The 20,648-nt window shown below is 53.1% G+C and overlaps 1 protein-coding gene across 6 annotated transcripts in view; it reads right to left on the bottom strand.

Annotated features, from left to right (window-relative positions):
* Positions 1-20,648, bottom strand: part of ARAP1 (ArfGAP with RhoGAP domain, ankyrin repeat and PH domain 1) — a 63,016-nt gene that overhangs the window by 22,199 nt on the left and 20,169 nt on the right. For 2 of the 6 annotated variants that reach the window (XM_079787575.1, XM_079787574.1), the window contains exons 3-11: positions 17,492-18,029; positions 5,781-5,944; positions 5,100-5,167; positions 4,362-4,489; positions 4,094-4,249; positions 3,650-3,719; positions 3,237-3,357; positions 2,632-2,834; positions 2,049-2,155 (exon numbers count right to left, since the gene is read on the bottom strand). In XM_079787575.1, coding sequence (XP_079643701.1) covers positions 2,049-2,155; positions 2,632-2,834; positions 3,237-3,357; positions 3,650-3,719; positions 4,094-4,249; positions 4,362-4,489; positions 5,100-5,167; positions 5,781-5,944; positions 17,492-18,000 — 1,526 coding nt within the window. In that variant the 5' untranslated portion in view covers positions 18,001-18,029. Of the gene's footprint in view, positions 1-2,048; positions 2,156-2,631; positions 2,835-3,236; positions 3,358-3,649; positions 3,720-4,093; positions 4,250-4,361; positions 4,490-5,099; positions 5,168-5,780; positions 5,945-13,216; positions 13,587-17,491; positions 18,030-20,648 lie in introns of those variants that run through there. The other 4 variants (XM_079787577.1, XM_079787576.1, XM_079787578.1 and 1 more) reach the window with 4 other exon arrangements.

The raw sequence follows: 20,648 nt of genomic DNA on the forward strand, positions 1-20,648 counted from the left end.
GAAGACCAGCCACCCTCATCCACGAAGGCCTAGCAGTGGAATCTGCGAAGCTGCCAAGGCCTTAGCCAGGTGCTAAGCCCGACTTCGTGTGCTTGCATCCAACTGTGTGAGCCTACGTATGTCAGGTTGGTGGACACCCTTGGTGCTGAACACCAGATCAACTGAACTAAGGCTGAGACAAGGAACTCGTGAATGGGCAGGCCCTGTAACACCGACAGAGAAGGAAAACTCCGGAAAGTGGTTGGTTGCAGTTGTGTGGTAATTAAGGGTGATGGTAAAGAATCTCAGGCCAAGGGTGTCATCAAAAATTACCTCAAATGCAAGAAATGGATAAATAAAACCTTAAGAAAAAGGAAAAAAGACCCCTTTGGTAGTCAGAGACAGGTAGCCAAAGGGTGAGGATGTGTGGAGCCAGAGGGCTCATAGGCCCAGAGCAAGATGGTGAGGGGCAGAAGGGAGGGACCAGATGGAGGTGAGAGCAATGGAGGCAAGACAGGGGTGATGATGGGTATACACAGAGGTGAGTAGGAGAGACAGGAGTGTAAGAGAGGGGGCCCAGGAAGGACCATGAGTTCAGGAGGATGTTAAAGGGGGAAGATGTCTATAAAACTATTACACATGCAGACCTAGACCTCATGAGAAAAACCCTGCTAGAAACAGAGATTTGAGCTAAGAACAAAGGCAATGATGACAGGGAAGGTGAAGGGGATTGGAGGTGCGGGGGGAGGGTGTTGGTGAGGCTAATGTTGACTGAGCAGTTACTGCACATCATGTCAGATAACAGCATTACAAAGATCACCAGGATCCTACACACAGAGGAGGCAACTGAGGCACAGAGAAGCCAAGTGATCTGCCCCGTCATATAGTGGTACAGTGGTGTATATCACCTTAGATGTTACAGACTGAATTGTGTTCTAAAACCCATAGGTTGAAGCCCTAACCCCAATGTGACTGCATCTGGAGAGGGGGCCTTTAGGGAGATAATCAAGGTTAAATAATGTCATAAGAGTGAGGCTCTACATCAAACAGACTGTCCAACCTATGAGGGAAGGCGGGAGGTGAGTGGGTAAGAGAGCAACCAAAGGACTTGTGTGCATGCATAGAGCATAACCAATGGACACAGACAGTAGGGGAGTGAGAGCATGTGCTAGGGGGTGGGGGCAGCTGGGGTGAGGTCAATGGGGAAAAAAGGAGACTTATGTAATACTTTAAACAATATAAAGAATTAAAAAAAAAAGAAATTTAACAAAACAAAAAAAAGAGTGGGGCTCTAATCTGAAGACTGAAAGGAAAAGCAGACAGCTTTCTGTCTCCACACGCGCACAGAGGAGAGACGGTGTGAGGACGCAGAGAGGAGGCAGCCATCTGCAAACAAGGAGGAGAGACCAACACAGACAACACCTTGACCTTGGACTGCCAGCCTCCAGAGCTGTGAGGACATAAACTTCTGCTGTGGAAGCCCCCAGTCTGTGGTATTCTGTCATGGCAGCAGAGCTGACTAACACACGGATTTGAACCAGAAATTACACAGTGCCTCAGAGGTGGCGACTAAAGGCCTGGGAGTGGGCAAGCCTGCTCAGGGAGGGGACAGAGGACAGACACAGACCACAGAGACACAGCTGAGGCCCAGGAAACCAAGATGGTAGAGTCTTGGAGGTTCAGGAAGTTGTCCCCAGGACAGGTCCCAGGAGACAGGAGGGAAGAGCGGCCTTTTATCTCAAGCAAGTACAGACGTCAGACACACACTTTCGAGGGTCAGGGCAGACCAGAGGGACAGCAGGGTGAGTGGGTGGTGCAGAAAGCCAGTATGGGCAACTCTGGGAGCAGTTGGCAGGGAAGGGGGACAGTGATAGCCAGAGGCGGGTAGGGCAAAAGTGAGATTTCTTAAAAGGGAGGGGTCAGAGGAGGTTAGCAAGCGAAGGTCAAGGACCAGCAGGGTGGGCAGGGCAGGGCAGGGAGGAGAAATCCACCCCACAAGAAGGGGCAGCTTCCCACAAGATGAAAACAGTGAGAGCGAGTGAGGACGCAGGTGAGCAATGGAGGCTCACCTGAAGATGCGGTAGGGGGTAGTGAGATCGAAGCTACGCCGGTCCACTTCCTTCACATTGCCCACGCTCATGTCGATGAAGGTGATGCCGATGCCCAGGTGGTACTCCTGGCAGGCAGGTGGGAAGGAGTGAGGGCAAGGCCTGGAGGGTGGAGCTCAAGGCCCAGGAAGGGGTAGAAAGGAGGGGGAGGTGGTACCTTAGGAATTAGAAAGTGGCTAGAAAGGAGATAAGAGTGAGATCAGGGATCTGGGCCTGGGTAAAGGTACCCAGGCTCGGAGGCCATGTAGCAATAGGATGGGAGGGTAATACTCAGGGACCAGGCAGGGGATGGAATCAGAACTAAAGACAAAAAGGAAGACAGGGCTGGCTTGGACAAGGGGAGAGAAAAAGGGGCAAAAAAAACAGGACTAAATGGCCAGGTGGCAAGAAAGAGGCTGAAGGGCCAGGTGGACATGGGACAAGGCAAACGGACCAAGTAGACAAGGGAGAGGCTGAGGAACCAGGTGGGCATGGGGTGGGGTTAAAGGACCAGAGTGGGCATGGAGCAGGGGAGAGATTTAGCAGCCTGGCCCACCCTTCATACCTCCAGATTCTTGTAAAGCTGCACTTTGTCCCCAACCACAGCCACATACAGTTTATTCTTGATGCCGCGCAGCTCCAGGCTGCCAGCACGGTCAGGTGGCTCTGAACCTTGAACACCCAACAGAGAAGCACTAGACAGCCGGGCCCGGGCACGCTGCTCAGCCACTGCCTGCTGCAGGGCCTGCATCCACTCCTTCCTCTCCGCTGTGGGCAAAGGGGAAGGAGTAAGCCAGAGCTCAGCTTGGCAGGGGGCCCTTTAAGAACAAGAAAGCCTGCCCAGACTGGCTCACCTATCTCTGACTATACTGAGTTCTCTGACTTGGACCAATCCCGGGGAGCCAACCTCAGGCTCCAATCCCTGCTGACGGCTTAAACTGGGCAAGCCTGCTTTGCCTATTTGAGCCCATTTCCCCCGTAAGTGGAATTTGATTCTGAGGACTCGGTGGGTATCTTAAGCACAGAGCCTCAGAGGGTACCCCCTTTTGTCCCCCTCCTCACAGAGGGTTGACTCCTCTCTGGGTTTTAGGTGGGAGAAGCAGATTTGCCCTGGTCCTCCCCGCCCTTATCAAGCCAAACTGCTAGTCTTCTGCCGGTCCCACTCCCCACCATCACTCTCTGCCCGGAAGGCAAAGGTCCGGTTGTTCGTGATCACTTCAAACTTCTGGTCCCCAATGGCAGCCACCCGGGAGATGCAGGCCACAGAGATAAAGCGCTTAGAGTAGGCATCCTGGGAAGAGAGAGGAGCTGTACTGTGGAGGGTCCCCAGAGGCCCAGCACCCCCTGACTCCCTCAACCTTAGTTGAAATGAAGGCTACAGCCCCGTTTCCCATAGGAGGTCAGCGACAACCCCTACCTTGACCCTGACCACAGCCCACAGCTGGCTGATGGGCCAGAAGAACATGGTTTAAGGAGTCAGACTGGAGCTCTGGTGAGGACTCATCTGGGGAGGGACTCTGCCTGGGTCCCATGTCGGGCCAGGCTGGAACAGGGGGTCGCATCAGGACCAACAGGGGCCTTACCTTGTTACTATCAAAGTATCGCAGGTAATCGACATCCAGTCTCACCCATCGCTTCTGATATATATAAGACCTGGAGAGGCAGAGGGACAACAGAGCAAAGGATTGGGGATTAGGGGAGGGGCTCTAGGATTACCCTCGCCCCCTCAGCCAGCCGTGTACAAAGTTAGGAACAGCCAGGTCCAAGAGAGGGAGAATCCCAAATGGTCACTGAGAACATGGACTTTACCTACAGCTAGAGTGACTGAAGTTGGACTCAAAGTAGGACTTCCCAATATTAAGGGTAATAAAACATAGGTCTCGTGGGGATCATCCGTGGTTAGTCTGCATGGAGGGAGTCCTGCTTGAATAACCTTGATCCCTCTGATTTTCAGATCCATGACACCGGTATAGAACAGTATGCACCCCATGCAAAGCACCAGCAGGACCCAATAAGGCCTCACTCACCCCTGCGGTGGGTTCTTGTCCAACCAGCCAGACTTGATGACCTGTGCGATGGGGGTGGGACCCCCGGGCAGCCGATCCATGGGTTGGGGTGGGAGCTGGGGGGTCAGGAGGCTGCTGGACAAGGATGAGCTCAGGTGGCTGGTGTGCCATCCACCACTGGAGGAAGAGGAAAGGGAATGAAGGGGGCCGAGGTGGGGGCTCCAGTGGGGTAGGGGCTGAAAGATGGGGAGCTGGATGGGAGAACCACCCAAAAGAGGTGGACACTTACTTGGGGATGCCCTCGTAGGCCTGGTCATCCTCTTCTTCATCCCCCTGGTCGTCCGACAGTTCCTCTCCCTCGCTCAGCAGACTGGCCACACGTACGGCACGTGGGACTTGGCTCACTGGAAGCTCCTCCTGCCCCCGGCCCCAGATCCACTCAGTGTCATGTTTCCTTCAAGCCCCAGATAACACCTACTCAGGGGCTGCCACACTCCCTTCTGTCCACTCCATTCCGGACCCACACAACTTAGCACACCTCCTCATTTCCTCACACTCCCCTCTTCCCACTGGCAGACTGCACAGGGGCCGAGGGAGACAGGGCCACACCAGGCAGGTCAAAGACAAAACAAAACAAAACTAGAAAGACTCAGGGGTGGAGAGTGAAGACACTCAGAGAGGGTGACACTGGAACACAGAAAGTGAAACAAAGACAGAGGGACGGATCTCTACAACAGCCATGCTCAAACACCGAGGGGAGAAGAGGCCACCCACAGCCATCCACATGCACCTGAAGATTGGAGCTGGAGCCACAAACCAAACCCCCCAGATTTCTGGCCCAGCAATGGGATTTGGGACCCTGTGCCTGACCCCTGACCGTGCATGGCAAGACAATGAAGGGGAAGGGAACTCTCCTGGAACGGTTGCCCATTCTCCATCTGGTGGTCCCCAGGGCCTGCAGGCAGCTGAGCAGCCTGGCCTCACACTAACAGCAGACAGCCCAAACCCTAACCACCGCCTGCCCCACCTTCTTGGTCATCACGCCAGCTGGGGCTCCTGGCCCCTCCTCTGGGGTCTCATCGTAGTCAGGGTCATCTGGGGAGAGAAATGCGGGGTGGGTGGGGAGGGGAGACTTAGAAGCAAGGAGCCTGGCCTCCCCTCCTGGGCCCCTGGGCCTGGCTTCACAAAGGCCATCCTCAGCCGGAGACCCCCACTCCCAACCTGGCCTGGCTTTCAAAAGAAGGCACAGGAGACAGGAAGTGCTATTTATACTCTTGGGGCCTCACAGGACGTCACTAGGGGGTGCCTGGCCACCACAGGGAGGTCTGAAGAGGTGGCAAGCTTGGGGATCAGGGGTGGGAACTATTCACAAAAGCAACATGAATTGAGAATCAAGAGAAGTGGACAATCCTCAGGGGCAAACCAACCATGACCATGGAAAACAAGCCCCCTCCTCCCCAAACCATGGGCAACTCAGAAAGTTTGCCATGTGCCCGCCCGCACCTGGTCAGAGAAGTAGGTCAGATAAGTGGGTGCTGCCCCTATTTTGAGAATGAAGGGAATGATGCTTACCCGTCCAGGGCCACACTGGGGGTCAGTGGCAGGGCCCAACCGAACAGGGGATGCAAACCTTGCATCCTTTCAGACTCCTTGAGGGCCAGAGCCCAGGCCACCCACTCGGAGCCCCAGGCCTGGCTATGGCACTCACCGAACTCTGGGAACAGGTGAAGCGGCTTTTGGGGAATCTCTGGGAGGCTGGGAGATGGGGGCTGGGGAGGCTCCCGGGGGAAGGTGGCCGGGGACTCCTCAGGTTCTGGCTGAGGAGAGGATGACAGTGGTGATGACAGTAACTCCTCTTCTTTGTAGGGAAGGCTAGAAACAGACCAAAGTTGGGCAGTAAGGGGTTAGCTCAGTGCCACTGAGCACTGGGCCAGCATCACTATGCGACAGAGCCAGGACTCAACCCACTGGGCCCCAGCTCACCTGAGCTCAGCAAAACTCATTCATTCCAAAAACTCGGATAGGAGCCCTCCTCCACACAGACCTCCTTGCCCCACTCCCCTGCCCCACACCCTGCAAGCTCCCCAAAGCCTAAAGGAAGCAGGCACCTCCCTTGGCTGCAGCGCTGTGACATGGTCACGGGTCCCAGAGCTCTAGCTTTTAGCCACAGGCACTGCTCTACGAGAGGAATGAAGACGAGAATGGCGTGCCCTAGCCGGTTTGGGTCAGTGGATAGAGAGTAGGCCTGCGGACCGAAGAGTCTTGGGTTCGATCCCGGTCAAGGGCACATAGTTCTGTTGCAGGCTCCTACCTGGCCTGGGCCTTGGTCAGGCCTCGTGCAGGAGGCAACCAATCGATGTGTTTCTCTCACATCAATATTTCTCTCTGTCTTTCTCTCTTCCACTCTCTCTAAAAGTCAATGGAAAAATATCCTTGGGTGAGGATTAAAAACACCAACAAAAACAGAATGGCACGTGGGTGGCTTACTAGTACATCCTAGCCTGGGGAGTCAGGGAAAGCTGGACGAGGTGAGGCTTGAGCTGAGTTTCTAAGGATAAGAAGTCATATGTTGGCAAATGGTTGAGGGAGAAATGAAATGGGCGTTGAGGCCAAGGGAGCAGATCAGAGCTTCAGAAACCAGGTCCGGAGGTCCCAAGTCGTGGGTCTCTGGCTCAAGACCACCTTCTCTCTTGTCCCAGACAGATATTCACCAACCCTAGATGCCCCAGACTGCGCAAACTCACCTGATACCACCACACTCCTCTTAGAGCACACCAGTTCCCCACCTCTGCTATCGCTCCCCTTCCCCGACTCTCTTCCGCAGACCCCTGGGCTCCCACAGCCACAGTGCTCCTGTCTGTCTCAGCACAGACCAGACTGCTCCCTGCAGGCTGACAGTCCCTCAAAGGGCTCTGGCACCAGAGATGTGGGTTAGAACCTTGCCTCAGTCTTAGGTCCTGTGTCCCAGGGTAAGCAAACCTCAGTTTCCTCTTCTGTAAAGTGGGGACTCTATTTCCAAACTGGCAGGGTGGTTGGAGGATTAACCAAGACAAGGAGTGTCGGATGCCAACATACAGGATGTACAGGGACCACCAGTTGGAACAAGGTGCCTGAGCCTTCAGCCCTGGCCCCACCCACTGTCTCTGCTAGTGTCCAGCAGGGGCTGAGGAGGAGCACCAGAGTGTGTGGGCAACGTTCCCCACGGGTTATTTTCAGCCTGGTCTATTGCCCAACGTTCCTGGCAGTGACTGACTACAAAAGCAAGGAAGGGCTGGGGTGTGACCATGATGTCAGCCGTTGCTCCTGCTGTTGCCTCCTCCAAGAATATCCTTCTCCCTGGTCTCTGCCTGGGGAACATCTACTTATCCTTTAACTCCAAACTCTGAAAGTTTTCCTGACGCCTCCTTCATGCTCCCCGCCTGCCCATGTTTCCTTCCATATGAGCTTTAGACAACTGTGCTGGCATCTCAGCCGGGAACTGACCCCTGAATCTACAGTCCACGTGCTTCTGAGGACATATGGCTATTGCCGTATCACCATGTACTCTGTCTCTTCTCCATGTGTGGGCAAAGAATGAATGAAACTCTTCCTTTCTGTGTGAGAACCTGACCTTCAGCTAGCTTCCTTCCTCACTCTGTTCCCCTAGAAACCTGCCAAAGGCGGCATGGCAGCCATGTTCTGAGGTGACACTGCTGTTGGCGAAGGTGGCCTGAGGGAACCGCACTGGATGGGGAGAAACTGTACGTGCTCACCACAGTGAAGAAGCAGGAGCTCTGGGCTCCTCTGAATGTGGTGGCTTGTACTGGGCACATCCCATGCAGAGACCTAAACCCGCACCAGTAGGGTTTTTAGAAGATATACTGGCCCCTTGGGGCAAGACTTTCTAAGCCAGAGTGGCTCCCACACCTGCCCACTGTGAGTCTCAGTGCCCCCTGAGCTGTCCCCTAGAAGGTCATAGAGAATGGCTCCTAGACAGCTGTGTGAACAGTGGCATTGACTGCCATGAGGACCCCACAGCGAAGGAAAACCTGCCACTGCCCTGGTGGCCAGCTGTTCTCTCCCTATATGCTTCTCAGGGAATCTGATGCCACAGGGGCTTATGTTAGTCTTATGGGCATGAATGTTCAGTTGGACCTGAGAAGATGCCCTGTGGGTATGCACCAGGCTGTGTCCCCAACTTGACCCTGAGTCTCTTTAGGGCAGGGGCAGCATTGGACTTCTTTATCCTCACAGCCCAGTATAGGGTGTGGCTGAGTCAGCAACAAGAGCATGTTGAATGGGTGGGTGGGCAGACAGACGGATGAATGGAAGACAGAATAAGTGGGTGAATGGATGGATGGGTGAATAGGTAGAATGGATGGGTGATGGCTGGGAGGAAAGCAAATGAAAGGGCGAATGATGACCAAGAGACTGAGTGAGTCCTTAAAGGCCCAAGGGTGTTGGCACAGCTAGTCAGGTGCAATGCCCTTGACCTCTTGACAGGCAAAGCAATCTATCACACACAGCCTCCCAGATTCTAAGAAGAGGCCCTTGAGGGTCTGGCCCGATCAGCTGAGAGCAGAACTCCAAGTTGTCGGGCCGGGACCAGTCAGACTGGCCCAGAGGAGGTGGGGACAGGTTCCACCCCTTCCAGCCAAGCAGGGCTGAGTGGGCCTGGTTTCCCAGCCTCCCCAGGACTGAGAGCCAGCACTGAAGGGAAGGTGGTGGCAACACAGCATCCTCGGAGCCCAAGCAGCCTCAGTCCTACCACCTCCGGCCCTCAGTCCTCCCCCATCACCATCCTGACCATCTGCCCAGCCTGAGGCCTCCCCAGCATGTGGGCTCCCTGAGGCAAATGCCACACTACCCTATGCACCATGGTGAGCCCAGCACTCAGCAGGCATTAGGAAATAAGTGAACACCTGGATTAATTAATTCTTATTGTGTGTGTATGTGTATTCCCAACGGTCTTCAAAGTACTTCATATGAGTTAATTCAGCTACTCATCACAAGGGCTCTATAAGGTATGGCTTACTGTTCTCTCTACTTTACAGCTGAGGAAACTGAGGCAAGAGACACAAAGTAATTCGACCTCCATCCCATTGCTGGGATTTACACCCAGGTAGTCTAGCATCACCGCCTGCAAGTTCAATCACCAGTGTGAGGCAAATGAGGCCACAGCCAGGATCTGAGGGCTTCTCTGAGGCTGACCTCCTCACGCCCCACCCCAACTCAGAATCTAGGCAGCTCTGGAGCTGATGTTTGGTCCAAGAGGGAATGTGATCACAGCTCTGATACCTGTTGTGACCATGGCAAGAAGGGAGAGGTAACAGGTGCAAAGGGCTCTTCTTCCAGCAGAGCCTTCACAGGAAAAGGACTATGTGCCAAGAAGGCAGGAGCAAGGGGCCCCTCATGAACCTCCAGACTTCATTCTAGCCACCTCCTCCGGGAAGCTTCTGGCTCACCCCTGCCTGCCTACCACAGGAACCAGGCTGTGCTGAGTCAGGGCCAAGCCCAGAAAAGGAGAAGTGGTGTCAGGAAAGCACAGCATGTGGGAAAACCCCCGGGGAAGGGACAGAGTCCGTAGAGTGCTCCAGCCCCAGCTGGAATCCTAGCCACTCAGTGCCTGCATGCCCAAGAACAGCCCCAGCTCCAATTTGCAGCTGAGGCCCAGCTGGGATGTTGCCCACTGACCTGTGACCCATAGACCAGAAGATCAGCCCCAACCTAAGCATGTGCTTGCTCAGTGTCCTACTGCCACGTCTTTGCTCAAATGGCTCCCTCTTCCTCACTGCCCTCTCCCTACCATCTGTCCATGGAAAGCCCATCTGTACACAAAACACAAACACAGCTCAACAGGCCTGGCCTCTAGGCAGCCTCTGAGATATCGATACAGAGTTGCTTTCCCCGGCCTCCACCCGTGGCTCCCCTGCTCTGTCAGTCCCTTTCTCCTCTATCCAAGTGACATGTGGACCCATCTGCTCTCCCCACTATGCCATAGCAAGACTGGGCACTCATGGGCAGGGGCTGATCCACCCCAGCCTGGGCTCTCAGTCTATGTTTAAGGTTTGTCTTACTGGATTAGGGCCAATACACACAGCCTACTTTACACGGAGGGGTTGGGACACATGTGAGGGTCCCAAGCCAGAATGGGTAAGAGTAGGGGGACCATATAATTGCATACACCAGAATATTGCTGAGAGGCACTATTAATAACTATGCCATGCCAACAGGTGTTAATAGGGGCTGTGCCAGAAAATGACGTGTGTGTGGTCGCTCTAGCTAACAGACCTGGGCTGAAATCCCAGCTTGACCACTCACCAGTTTGTGACCTCGCAAAGCAGGTCACTTCATTTCTGAGCTTCAGTTTCCTCTCTGATCTGCTTCCGGGGTTATTGATCATTCAGTAAGGAGAGCCACCCCCACATGTCATCAGCACAACTTTCTCACCCTGGTTATGGCTGAAGGAGGCTCAGGCCCTACAGGTCGGGCCAGAAACCTACCTGCTTCATAGTCTCCTTCTCCTCCAGGGTGGCCCTTGACTCTCCCCCTTCATATCTTTCTGTCTACATCAATCTCTGGCAAAAGGAACTAAGTCTCACCATAGGGGCAGGTGGGCCGCAGAGTGGGGCAGTCTGAATATCTCAGGCTGGCCTTGAATTCATCCCCCACTCACATTCCAGCCACCCTTGAGTGAGCTGCATTCCATAAACGCATACTTCCAGGTCTCTACATATGCTGTTCCTTCCACCTGGAATACCTTTCCTGTCCAGCCACCTCCGACTCCTCCTTCAAGAAACCCAAATCATACATCCTCCTCCTCCACTTTGTGCCTCCTCTTATGTCCCAGGCTGGGATGAGGCCCCTTGGGGCTCCTCCAGCCTCCACCCTTCTAATCATTCAGTGTAGTTGTGTCTGTCAATGTTTGCTTCACTGAACTGACAGAGAACTGTGGTAGGCAGGCAGGGGTGAGCCAGAAGCTTCCCGGAGGAGGTGGCTAGATTGAAGTCTGGAGGTTCATGAGGGCCCCCCTTGCTCCTGCCTTCTTGGCACATAGTCCTTTTCCTGTGAAGGCTCTGCTGGAAGAAGAGCCCCAGTCTTACAGTCAGGACCTTCCCCCTAGGCCAGTGGTCGGCAAACTCATGAGTCAACAGAGCCAAATATCAACAGTACAACGATTGAAATTTCCTTTGATAGCCGAAAACCGACTTCTGCGCACGGGCCACGAAGTTTCAATCGCGCTGTACGTGCGCACCCGCACGTGGTATTTTGTGGAAGAGCCACACGCAAGGGGCCAAAGAGCCGCATGTGGCTCGCGAGCCGCGGTTTGCCGACCACGGCCCTAGAGTGTCACACAGGCCATGGAGGGACCCAGGTCAATCCCAGCTCCTGCACTCTCACCAGCAGGGCCAAGGAGTGGCGTCAGGCCCAGCAATCTGAACACATCTGTCTCCTATCCTGTCCCCACAAGAAGGCCTTCCCAGCTGCCCGCTTCCTCATTCGTTGGCTACACAAGGCCAAGGCCTCAGTCCTATGCTTCTTGCTTCCTCCACAGCTGCTCCTGTCCTTCCTTCTCCATTATGAGACCCAAAGGTCACCCCCTCCAGCATGTATTGTTCTGTTTACTTCTGCTCGGGCCATAGCACAGAAAGGCCTTCCTGGCGTTTCACTTGCTTAGATGTAATATCTGTAGCTTTTGCACATGCTGTGAGTCCCCTCAGGCCAATCCCTCTCCATGCCACGGCCTCACCCAACACAGAGGGGGACCTCAGTGAGTGTGCCTGATGACTGAATAACCACCACCTCTCACTTCCAGGTCACTGGAGAAGGTCGGCAGCTCCCTCAATCCTCCACAGAGCAGTGCCCAATTAACCTGGCATCCACCCTCAAAACTAAGGCTTCACCGAGCCCTTAACACTTCTCTCTGGAACAAGAGCTACGCTTGCTAAGTACCGACTATGTGCCAGGCGTTCTGCTGGGGGCCTTTTTTCATTTAATCCCACTATGACCCAGATCATCAACTCCACTGTGCTCAGGACACACCTCCTCCTCCAGGAAGTCCACCCAACTGCCCACCTCTCTAAGCTCACACAGCCTATTGTGCCTTCATGGCTCATCTACCACCAAGTCAACACAGAGCTTCCTCCTAGGCCAGTCCTGCTGTATGGGCAGGAGGAGACACAGGCCTGGGTCCCATGGCAGCTACACACGCTTCCCAGGCCGGGCCCTGTGCTGGCTCTAGAGGGGAGCACGGGGAGGAAATTTAGCCCTCAGGGAGCTCACACTGTCCTGAGCCTTTCCCTCCACCCCAACTGCCCAACCCAGGGCTGGCCTGGCAGGATAAGATGCAGATGTCTGCTAAGCCCTACGGAAGATGAGCCGAGGACACAGGGCAGGACTGGATGCACAGACAAGACCTGGTCAGAAGCATCTCTACATCCCCAGTGACCCAAGCACAGAGTTGTTGAGTTCATAAGAAAAGCACAACAATTGGGGGGAGGGGAGGCCAGCCCTGCCCCCAACAACATAGGCCACCAACCACACTACCAGCTCCAGAGGGAGGGATAAGAACCAGGCCAAATAAATGCCAGTCCTTGGCAGGTCTTCCTATCACCCTGGACTCGGGGGGGGGGGGGGGGCGCGGGGAGGGGAGGAAAGGGTATTCAGGTAGGAGCTGCCCAGAGTCACTGCACCCTTGAACTAGAACTTGAGAGAAGCCCACCTACGCCTGCTGAGAGAGTCTTCAGTGGGGTGCGGGGAGCTAGAACTAAGGAGATCAGCACCAGGTACCTAAGGGGCAGAAACCCCATAGGGAAGCAGTCTGTGTGGCCCAGCAAACAGGTGCCATGGGCTCTCAGTTGACCCCGGAGAGAGGCCATGGGGAGACGGAAAACTGGAAATCTCAAGGCAGAGGGAGGAAAGAGAAAAAAGGAGAAAAGGAAAGTGTAAAAGAAAACAAACAAACAAACAGAAAATGTGGGAAAGGTGAAAGAATAATTTGAGGAAAAAAGGGGGGGGTGGGATTGGGAAGAGAACACAACAGAAAACACAGCCCAGAAGAGACAGGCAGACGAACAGGGATTCCTGCCTGCCCAGGCCCTCAGGAGGCGCCTAACCACCTCCCTCTCCCCCCAGAAGCCCAGCCCAAGGCTGCCCCTTGCTCACCCTCAGATGCCTGCCGGTCCCCGAGCCTGAGGACTCCCACAGCTCTGACCAGGCGGGACCAGCGTATGCTCAAGTGTGCTGTGTGCCTGCCCAGCCAGTCCGTGTCCAACCTGGGCTGGTCTCGCAGAGTTCTTGGCACCTGATTCCTGGGTATGTCTGAATCTAAATCTGGGTCCAGGTGGCGCCTGTGATTTGTATCTCTGATCACTTGTCTGTGTGTTGTGTTTCTGTGTATAACTGGAGTGAGTGCCTGTGTGTGTCTGTGTGTGTGTTTCTGCATCCAGCCCTGGCTTCCCTTGGCTTCCTACTCTCTGCCTCCCCCACCCCTGCAGCCCTGGCCAAAACACACACTTCCTGAAAACACTGAGAAAGAAAGAAAAGTCACCCAGAATCCCCCGGGGCAGACACTTCCTCCCCGCCCCAGTGCCCCCCCTCTCGCCCCCGCCGCCACTCCCCCCATCCCAAGCTGGAATGAGGCAAACCACCCCAGTGCCATCTAGCAGGGACTCACTGCAGGGACACCCAGGAAGCCCTGCCCCTGGCTGGCCCCTCCCCACCGCCACAAAGAAGCCCAGAGAGACTGGGAAAGAGGCTCTTTAAAGGGAGCAAATTCTGCCACGGCAACAAGTGATCAGCCTTCAGAAGGATGTGTATTGGCTGAGCTGCAGGGTAGTCAAGGGCACAGGGAGGGGGCCTTGCAGTGTAACTCCAGCTGGCAGCTGCCCTCTCTTGGCAAATATTCCATTTTCCAAGGTATCTCCAGGCATACAAGGATCAGAGGAGGAAACTGAGGCCCGGATCAACCCAGGAGAGACTCTGTGCAGTGACCCTGGAACCCTGATCAGAAATGACCCCTCTGACATTCTCAGGGAAGCAGGCTCAGAGGGTTCACATCTATGAGACCTGGAGCTGGGTAGACTGGGCCCTAGGCCAGGAGCAGAGTCTGAACATCGGCTTCCATCTGCTGGGCTATGTGACTCTGAGCAAATCTCTCAGCATCTCTGGACTCGTCAGCAAGCTCCCTATTACAGTTTTAAATAAGGTTAGGAGTGCAGACCCTTTGGGGTAAAAGTGGCGTCCTCCGAGGCCAAACAGAATACTGAGCCTGGTTCTAAGAGTCCTGACCCAGCTGGGGCGAGGCAGAAGGGACCCCATCCCTGCTGGGTTTCTGCCTTTCTCCTCTGAAGGCCTCTCCCTTTCCAAGACATCTGGGGTGGCATGGGTTGGGCAGTGGGAAGGGATCTAGGGTGGTGAGCTCAGGGCCTTAACCCTATATTGTTCAGTGTCCAGTGGGCACTGAGGCAACAGTATAGAGCAGTGGTTCTCAACCTTTCTAATGCCGCGACCCTTTAATACAGTGCCTCATGTTGTGGTGACCTCCAACCATTAAACTAATTTCGTTGCTACTTCATAACTGTAATTTTGCTACTGTTATGAATCGTATTGTAAATATCTGTGTTTTCCGATGGTCTTAGGTGACCTTGATAGCGGTTCTCAGAGAACCGCTGCTGTAGAGCCTAAGACCATTGGAAAACACAGATATTTACATTACATTCTATTCACTCACAACAGACACTTTCTCAGGGCCGATTAGGCGCCTGGCACTGTTCCAGATGACAGGGATTCAGCGATAAACAAAACCACATGGCTCTCAGCCCTACAGGTGACATTCTAGTGGACTCCTCTTGACATCACCCGCACACACATGTACACACACTGGCTCATACCTAACAGCGCATTAATACTACACTTGCCAACTCACCACCCACCGCATGAGCACTCAAAAACGGACTCGAGCTGTTGGAGTCCTCACCACTCCAGCACGCACAGGCACATGTATGTGCACAGGGCTCTGGTGAACTTGCAAGTCACCACTGAAATGGCATATTAAGATCACACATCACCCCCCTTAGAACCTGTGCGGATGTGTAAATACAGACACACTACTGCCCTGACACCTTGCACAAAGGAGTCACTATCTCAAGAATACACACATGCAGACACAGCAGAAAATCCCAAGTCCCGCTAGGGAGCCTGGTAATGGGCTGGAGCCAGGCCAGTAATGTTCACAGGATCTGGTGTAAGAGACCCTAAGATTGAGAGAGTGCGATACCCATCACTGGAGGGTGCAAGCAAGAACAGGAAGGCCAGATCGGGAAGCGGGGACTCCTGCAAGGGAGACAGGACAGGCCAATCGAGAAATCTCCCACCATGCCTCTCACAGGAGCTGTAAGGGGATGGGGTAGCCAATCAGGGCCCATCCTGGCTCCTACCCTGCCCGGCCTTCGCCTGGCACACATATTTGAGCTGCCATGAATTTTTCTACTAATGGGCTTTAATGACTTTGCACATCCTGGGAGCACTAGGACTACAGATGCCCACAATTCGGATCTGCTCACTACAAGGGGCCAGATTCCTAACCAAGGAAGCTTGGCCTCCCCCAGAGGTTGGCTAAGGGCTTAAGTTCAGACAGGCTCTGAGAGCAGAGGCTGGTACCCTGGGGAGTGCACAGACTTTAGCTCTACCCAGCAAATCTCCTGAACTCAGCTGTCAGCACCAGAAGGACCATGAAAGGCCAAGGAGGGTACCGGAGGGGGAAACAAACACAAAGAGCAGCTCCTAATGGGAGTCACAAAGCTAGCTAGGCCTGCCTCCCAAGCAAAAATCCTGACCTCCACTCTCCCACGGTGGGTTTTGCCTCCTCAGCCTTTGTGAGCTCCTTGTAAACAGGGACTTATCTTCTGTCCTTGTTTACCCAATCCTATCCTCCACACCCCCCACCCCAGAGACAGGCAGACACATACAGACAGAGAGAGAGAGAGAGAGAGAGAGAGAGACCGACCCATGATGGCATTAAAGGAAATAGAAATTACTCCTGCATGGAGAACAATGGCCACTAGAGGGCGCAATGACACCAGGAAACGCCTATCTAAACGGCAAGCCAGGCTCCTGGGGGACCCTAGTACTGTCCCCAGCTGTATGAACCCAGGAAAGGCACAAACCCTTTTTATGCTTCTACCAATCAGACTTCAAAACAGCACAGTCCTAGCTTGCCTTCAAGGCCCCTCATTCAGTGCCTCTCTCTGGATAGGGAAAACCTCCCAGATCCTCCTCACAGGGACTCCCTGAGTATGTACTTGGCATGTATCTAGCCAGTGTTCCCCTCCCTTCTCGGAGGCTGTTTCTCTGCTTGAAAACGGGACACAAATCCCCCAGAAGGCTTGCTGCAGGATCAAATGAGATAATGTAAGCAAAACACCCAGCACAGAGCCCAACCATAATAGGGACCAGGAGACCTTTCTCTGTACATCTCTTCCTCCTCCAAGAAGCCTTCCCAGATTAGGCTGCTAGATCTGAGTGCTACAATAAATCTCCATTACACCCCTGAACAAACATGTGAAGAATATTTAAATGGAATGTCCACAAAAATAGGAGGAAATTCAAGAAAACAAGGAGTACCAGGAGCCAGGGGAGAAAACAGTTCTGAGGAGGAGGAAGGGCAAGTAGGATGAGGCCTAAGAAGCATCCCTCAGTGTAAAGGGGAGAGACAGAGCACGAGCACCAGGCCCTGGGCAGTCCCTGCTCCCCCACAAGCTCGTCACCCAAGGCTCCCCGTTTCCTACACACGCTACTTACTGACTCCAGAACACAGCCTGACCCGCCCCCCCAGTATCTCCTACTTACTAGCCCCACCCTGAACTCTAGACTTCCTCCCACACTAACTGCTATCCCTGTATCCCTGGGTCCCCAGATCAGTGATGGCACCACTGTCCACCCAAGATGGAAACCTGGACGCTGTTGTGGCTCCCCATGTCCTCTCCACTCACACCCTGGCTGTCCTTAAGTCCTGTCCATTCCAGAAACAACATCTTGCTCCAATCTGCCTATTTCTCTCACATTGCCTGAGTCGGGGGGGCAGGCGGGGGGCCTCACCTGGCCCTGTGCCTCCTCCCCCATCAACCTCATTAGCAGCCAGACCCTTTTAGCACTCAGCTTTCATCAGATCATTTTGCATAAAACCTTCCTGGCTGTCCACCTGGCCTTCACAGCACATCCCACCAGCACCATCCACAAGCCTCACCCTCACTCACCCAACAGTTAAGTACAGTGTCTGCCCAGAGTAAACTAGAAGGTGCTTCCCACCTCTGAGCTTTGCACATGCTGTTCCTCCACTAAAGTGCCTTTCTTACTGCAGTGCCAAAAGCCACAAACTCCCCCTCCACCCTCTAGGATCCTCTGCCCATGTACCTCCTTCCGTGGACAGCATCCACTCACCTCACGGGTGGACGGGGAGACCCAGTGCGAGGGGGCACGGGTGGAACACTCAGCTCTGCCAAATGCCGCTTGGCAGGCAGCGGGGGCAGCGCAGGGTCTGGGACAGCTGAGGAAGGGGTAGAGAAGCAGGCAGGAGGAAGGCAGCTCCTCCGGGGTGGGATGGGTGGGACAGTGGGTGGTCCCTCATCCTCTCTGGTCGTGGGCAGTGGCTCAGGTGGGGTGGTGGGTGCGGGCAGTGGGCGGAAGACATTACGCTTCCTGGGCACGGGACGTGGGGTAGGGCGGGGTGCTGGGGCTGGAGGTGCATGGGCACGGAGCAGGCCAGCCAGGATGCGGCGACGGTGGCCAGGGAGTTGTACACCCATGTCCACCAGGCGGGCATCGCTGAGGCCTCGGCAGTCTGTGGCCCGCACCAGTCCATAATGCTCAAAGAGCACGGTGTACTGCTCCAGGTGCAGTGCCTGCAGCCACTCGGCCACTGACAGTGCTGCATCCCCAGCCTCTGTCATGGTTCCTGCCAGCAGGGCTCTGTCCAGACCTGGAATAGATAGACGGGCACGGGTCAGAGGCAGCAGCATGGCTGCCCAGGTGTGGCTCCCCAACCAGCCTCCTCCTGTGGCTCTCCCATGCCATGGGGTCAAGCTCTATCTTTGAGCTTTCTCCCCTATGCCGCATGTGCCAGACAAGGCCAACTACTGCCAGGTCTCTGAACACATAGGCTTTTCCCTCTACCTGAAACCAGGCACCCCACCCCTGTGGCTGCCTAACACCAAGTTCATGGCTTCTCTAAGGGGCCTTCCAGGACCTCCAGGGATGGTACCACCCTTCACCCCTATCCACAGCCTCAGCCACAGCTGCGAGGCTGGCCAATGGGGTGTGCACGCACACACACACACACACACACGGACACACACACACACACACACACGGACACACACACACACACACACACACACACACACACACACACTTCCTCCCTCTGCAAGACCTAGGTAAAGGCCCAATTCCTTCTGAGGCACCAGTTCCCAGCTGAGGGCTAGGCCCAGGGGCTTAGCAAGTATGGGTAGGATTGAGGGATACGAAAGGCTGGTCCCCCAGCAGGCCTAGTCTAGGGGTTGAGCCTCACCCCACTTGCATGCCCCAGGAGGAAGTAGAATGCCCAGGAGGTGAGTCCACCCAGCATCACACAGCCTGTGGGGTCCTCCCACTACCAAAGGGGGAAGGAGTAATGTATAGGAAAGGCCATTCATTCATTTGTTCATTCAAAATAGCCTTGCTCTGGGCAATGGGGACTTAGGTCCCATCCCTGAACTCAAGAGCTCCTGGCCTGGCAAGAGCAATAAATAGATGACTCGAAGAGATGATTAACAGATCAAACAGGAAAGTCATCTGATCATCTCCACAGACACAAAAGAGGCGTATGATAAAACTCAATACTAAGGTTACTTAAACAAATAAAAATCGTATTAAAATAAAAGTAGATTGATACTTAACTAAACCAAACACCAGCATCTTGCTTAATGAAAAAAACAATAGAAAAACTTCCATTAAAGTCAGAAATGAGACAATGATATCCATTTCACTACTATTATTGTTATTCACATTGCTCTGCAAGTTCTAGAGACCAAAAATGAATAAAAATTGGGAAGAAGGCCCTGGCCAGGGAGCTCGGTTAGCTAGAGTGTTGTCCCGATACGCCAAGGTTGCAGGCTCAGATCCCTGGTCAGGGCACACACGAGAAGCAACCAATGAATGCATAAGTGGAACAACAAATCGGTGTTTCTCTCTCCCCCTTCCTCTCTAAGATCAATCAATAAATTTTTAAATAAATAAATAAAAATTGGGAAGATATAAACAATATATTAGTTACCAATAATATGAATTCTGAGTTGGAAAATCCAATTAGCTCAACTGAGAAACTATTACAAAAAATAAAAGAATTTAGTAAAATGATTGGGTTCAAAAGTGATATAACAGAATCAATATTGATAAGCAATAACCAGGTTAAAACCAGGATGAAAGACCCCATTTACAATAGCATCACAAAATATAAAACACCAATAAACTTCCTGAGAAATGGGCATGATCTGTAGGAGGGGAAATTTGGAGGGTTACTGAGAAGCGAAAAGAAGACCTGGACAAATGGAAAAACACAGTATGCTCCCAGACAGAAGACAGCATAAAGATAGTAGTAACTCTCTCTCATTTATAAATATGCACAACCCTATTAAGTACACACAGGATCTTTTATTTAGCTAGACAAGCTGACTTGAAAGTCAATGTGGAAAAATAAGCAAACAGGAAGATCCAGAAAAATTTTGGAAGCAGAGGGTGAGGGAAAGGAAAGGTAAAGAGTAAGAATCCGCCTCACCACATATTAAAACATATAAAGCCATGGTAATTAAAACAGTACAGTCAGCCCTCCGTATTTTCAATCCACTGTTGCAGAGAGCTGACTGCATGCATTAATCTCTGCTGCTTTAAATAAGAGACTAGTGCATCTGTGGATTTTGGTATCCACGGGACCCATTCCTCATGGATACCGAGGGATGACTGTACATGTTACCAGCATCTTGACAGATCGATTAATCAGAACAGAACATTTAAAAATTCTTACATATAAGAATTTAGTATACAATAAAAGGAATTCAAACTAGATGGATTATTAAGTTGTTGGGAGCAGTCTAGAAACAAACTAAGTTGGATCAATTACAGAAGGATCAAAGTTTTGATTATAAAAAAATAGAAACATAAAAGGATTTTAAAAATCATCTCAGAGAGCAAAAGCCTTTTGGAAGTGATACAGACCTAGAAGAATAAAAAAAAGTGAAATATTCTACTATATAAAAACCAAACATTCCTGCGTTATAAAAAAAACACCATAAGCAAAGCCAAAAGAGAAATGACAAAGTAGGAGTTATCTGCCATTCACATCACAGGACTAACTTTCCTAAAAACTAAAAAGCGCCTAAAAATAAGAAACAGGCCCAGGCGCCGTGGCTCAGTGGTTGAGGTCAACCTATGAACCATGAGATCATGGTTCGATTCCTGACAGGGCACATGCCCGGGTTTCGGCCTCTATCCCCAGTAGGAGTGTGCAGGAAGCAGCCAATCAATGATTCTCTCTCATCATTGATGTTACTATCCCTCTCTCCCT

Source organism: Cnephaeus nilssonii (genome assembly GCF_951640355.1).
Source record: "Cnephaeus nilssonii genome assembly, chromosome: 13".
Classification (NCBI taxonomy): domain Eukaryota; kingdom Metazoa; phylum Chordata; class Mammalia; order Chiroptera; family Vespertilionidae; genus Cnephaeus; species Cnephaeus nilssonii.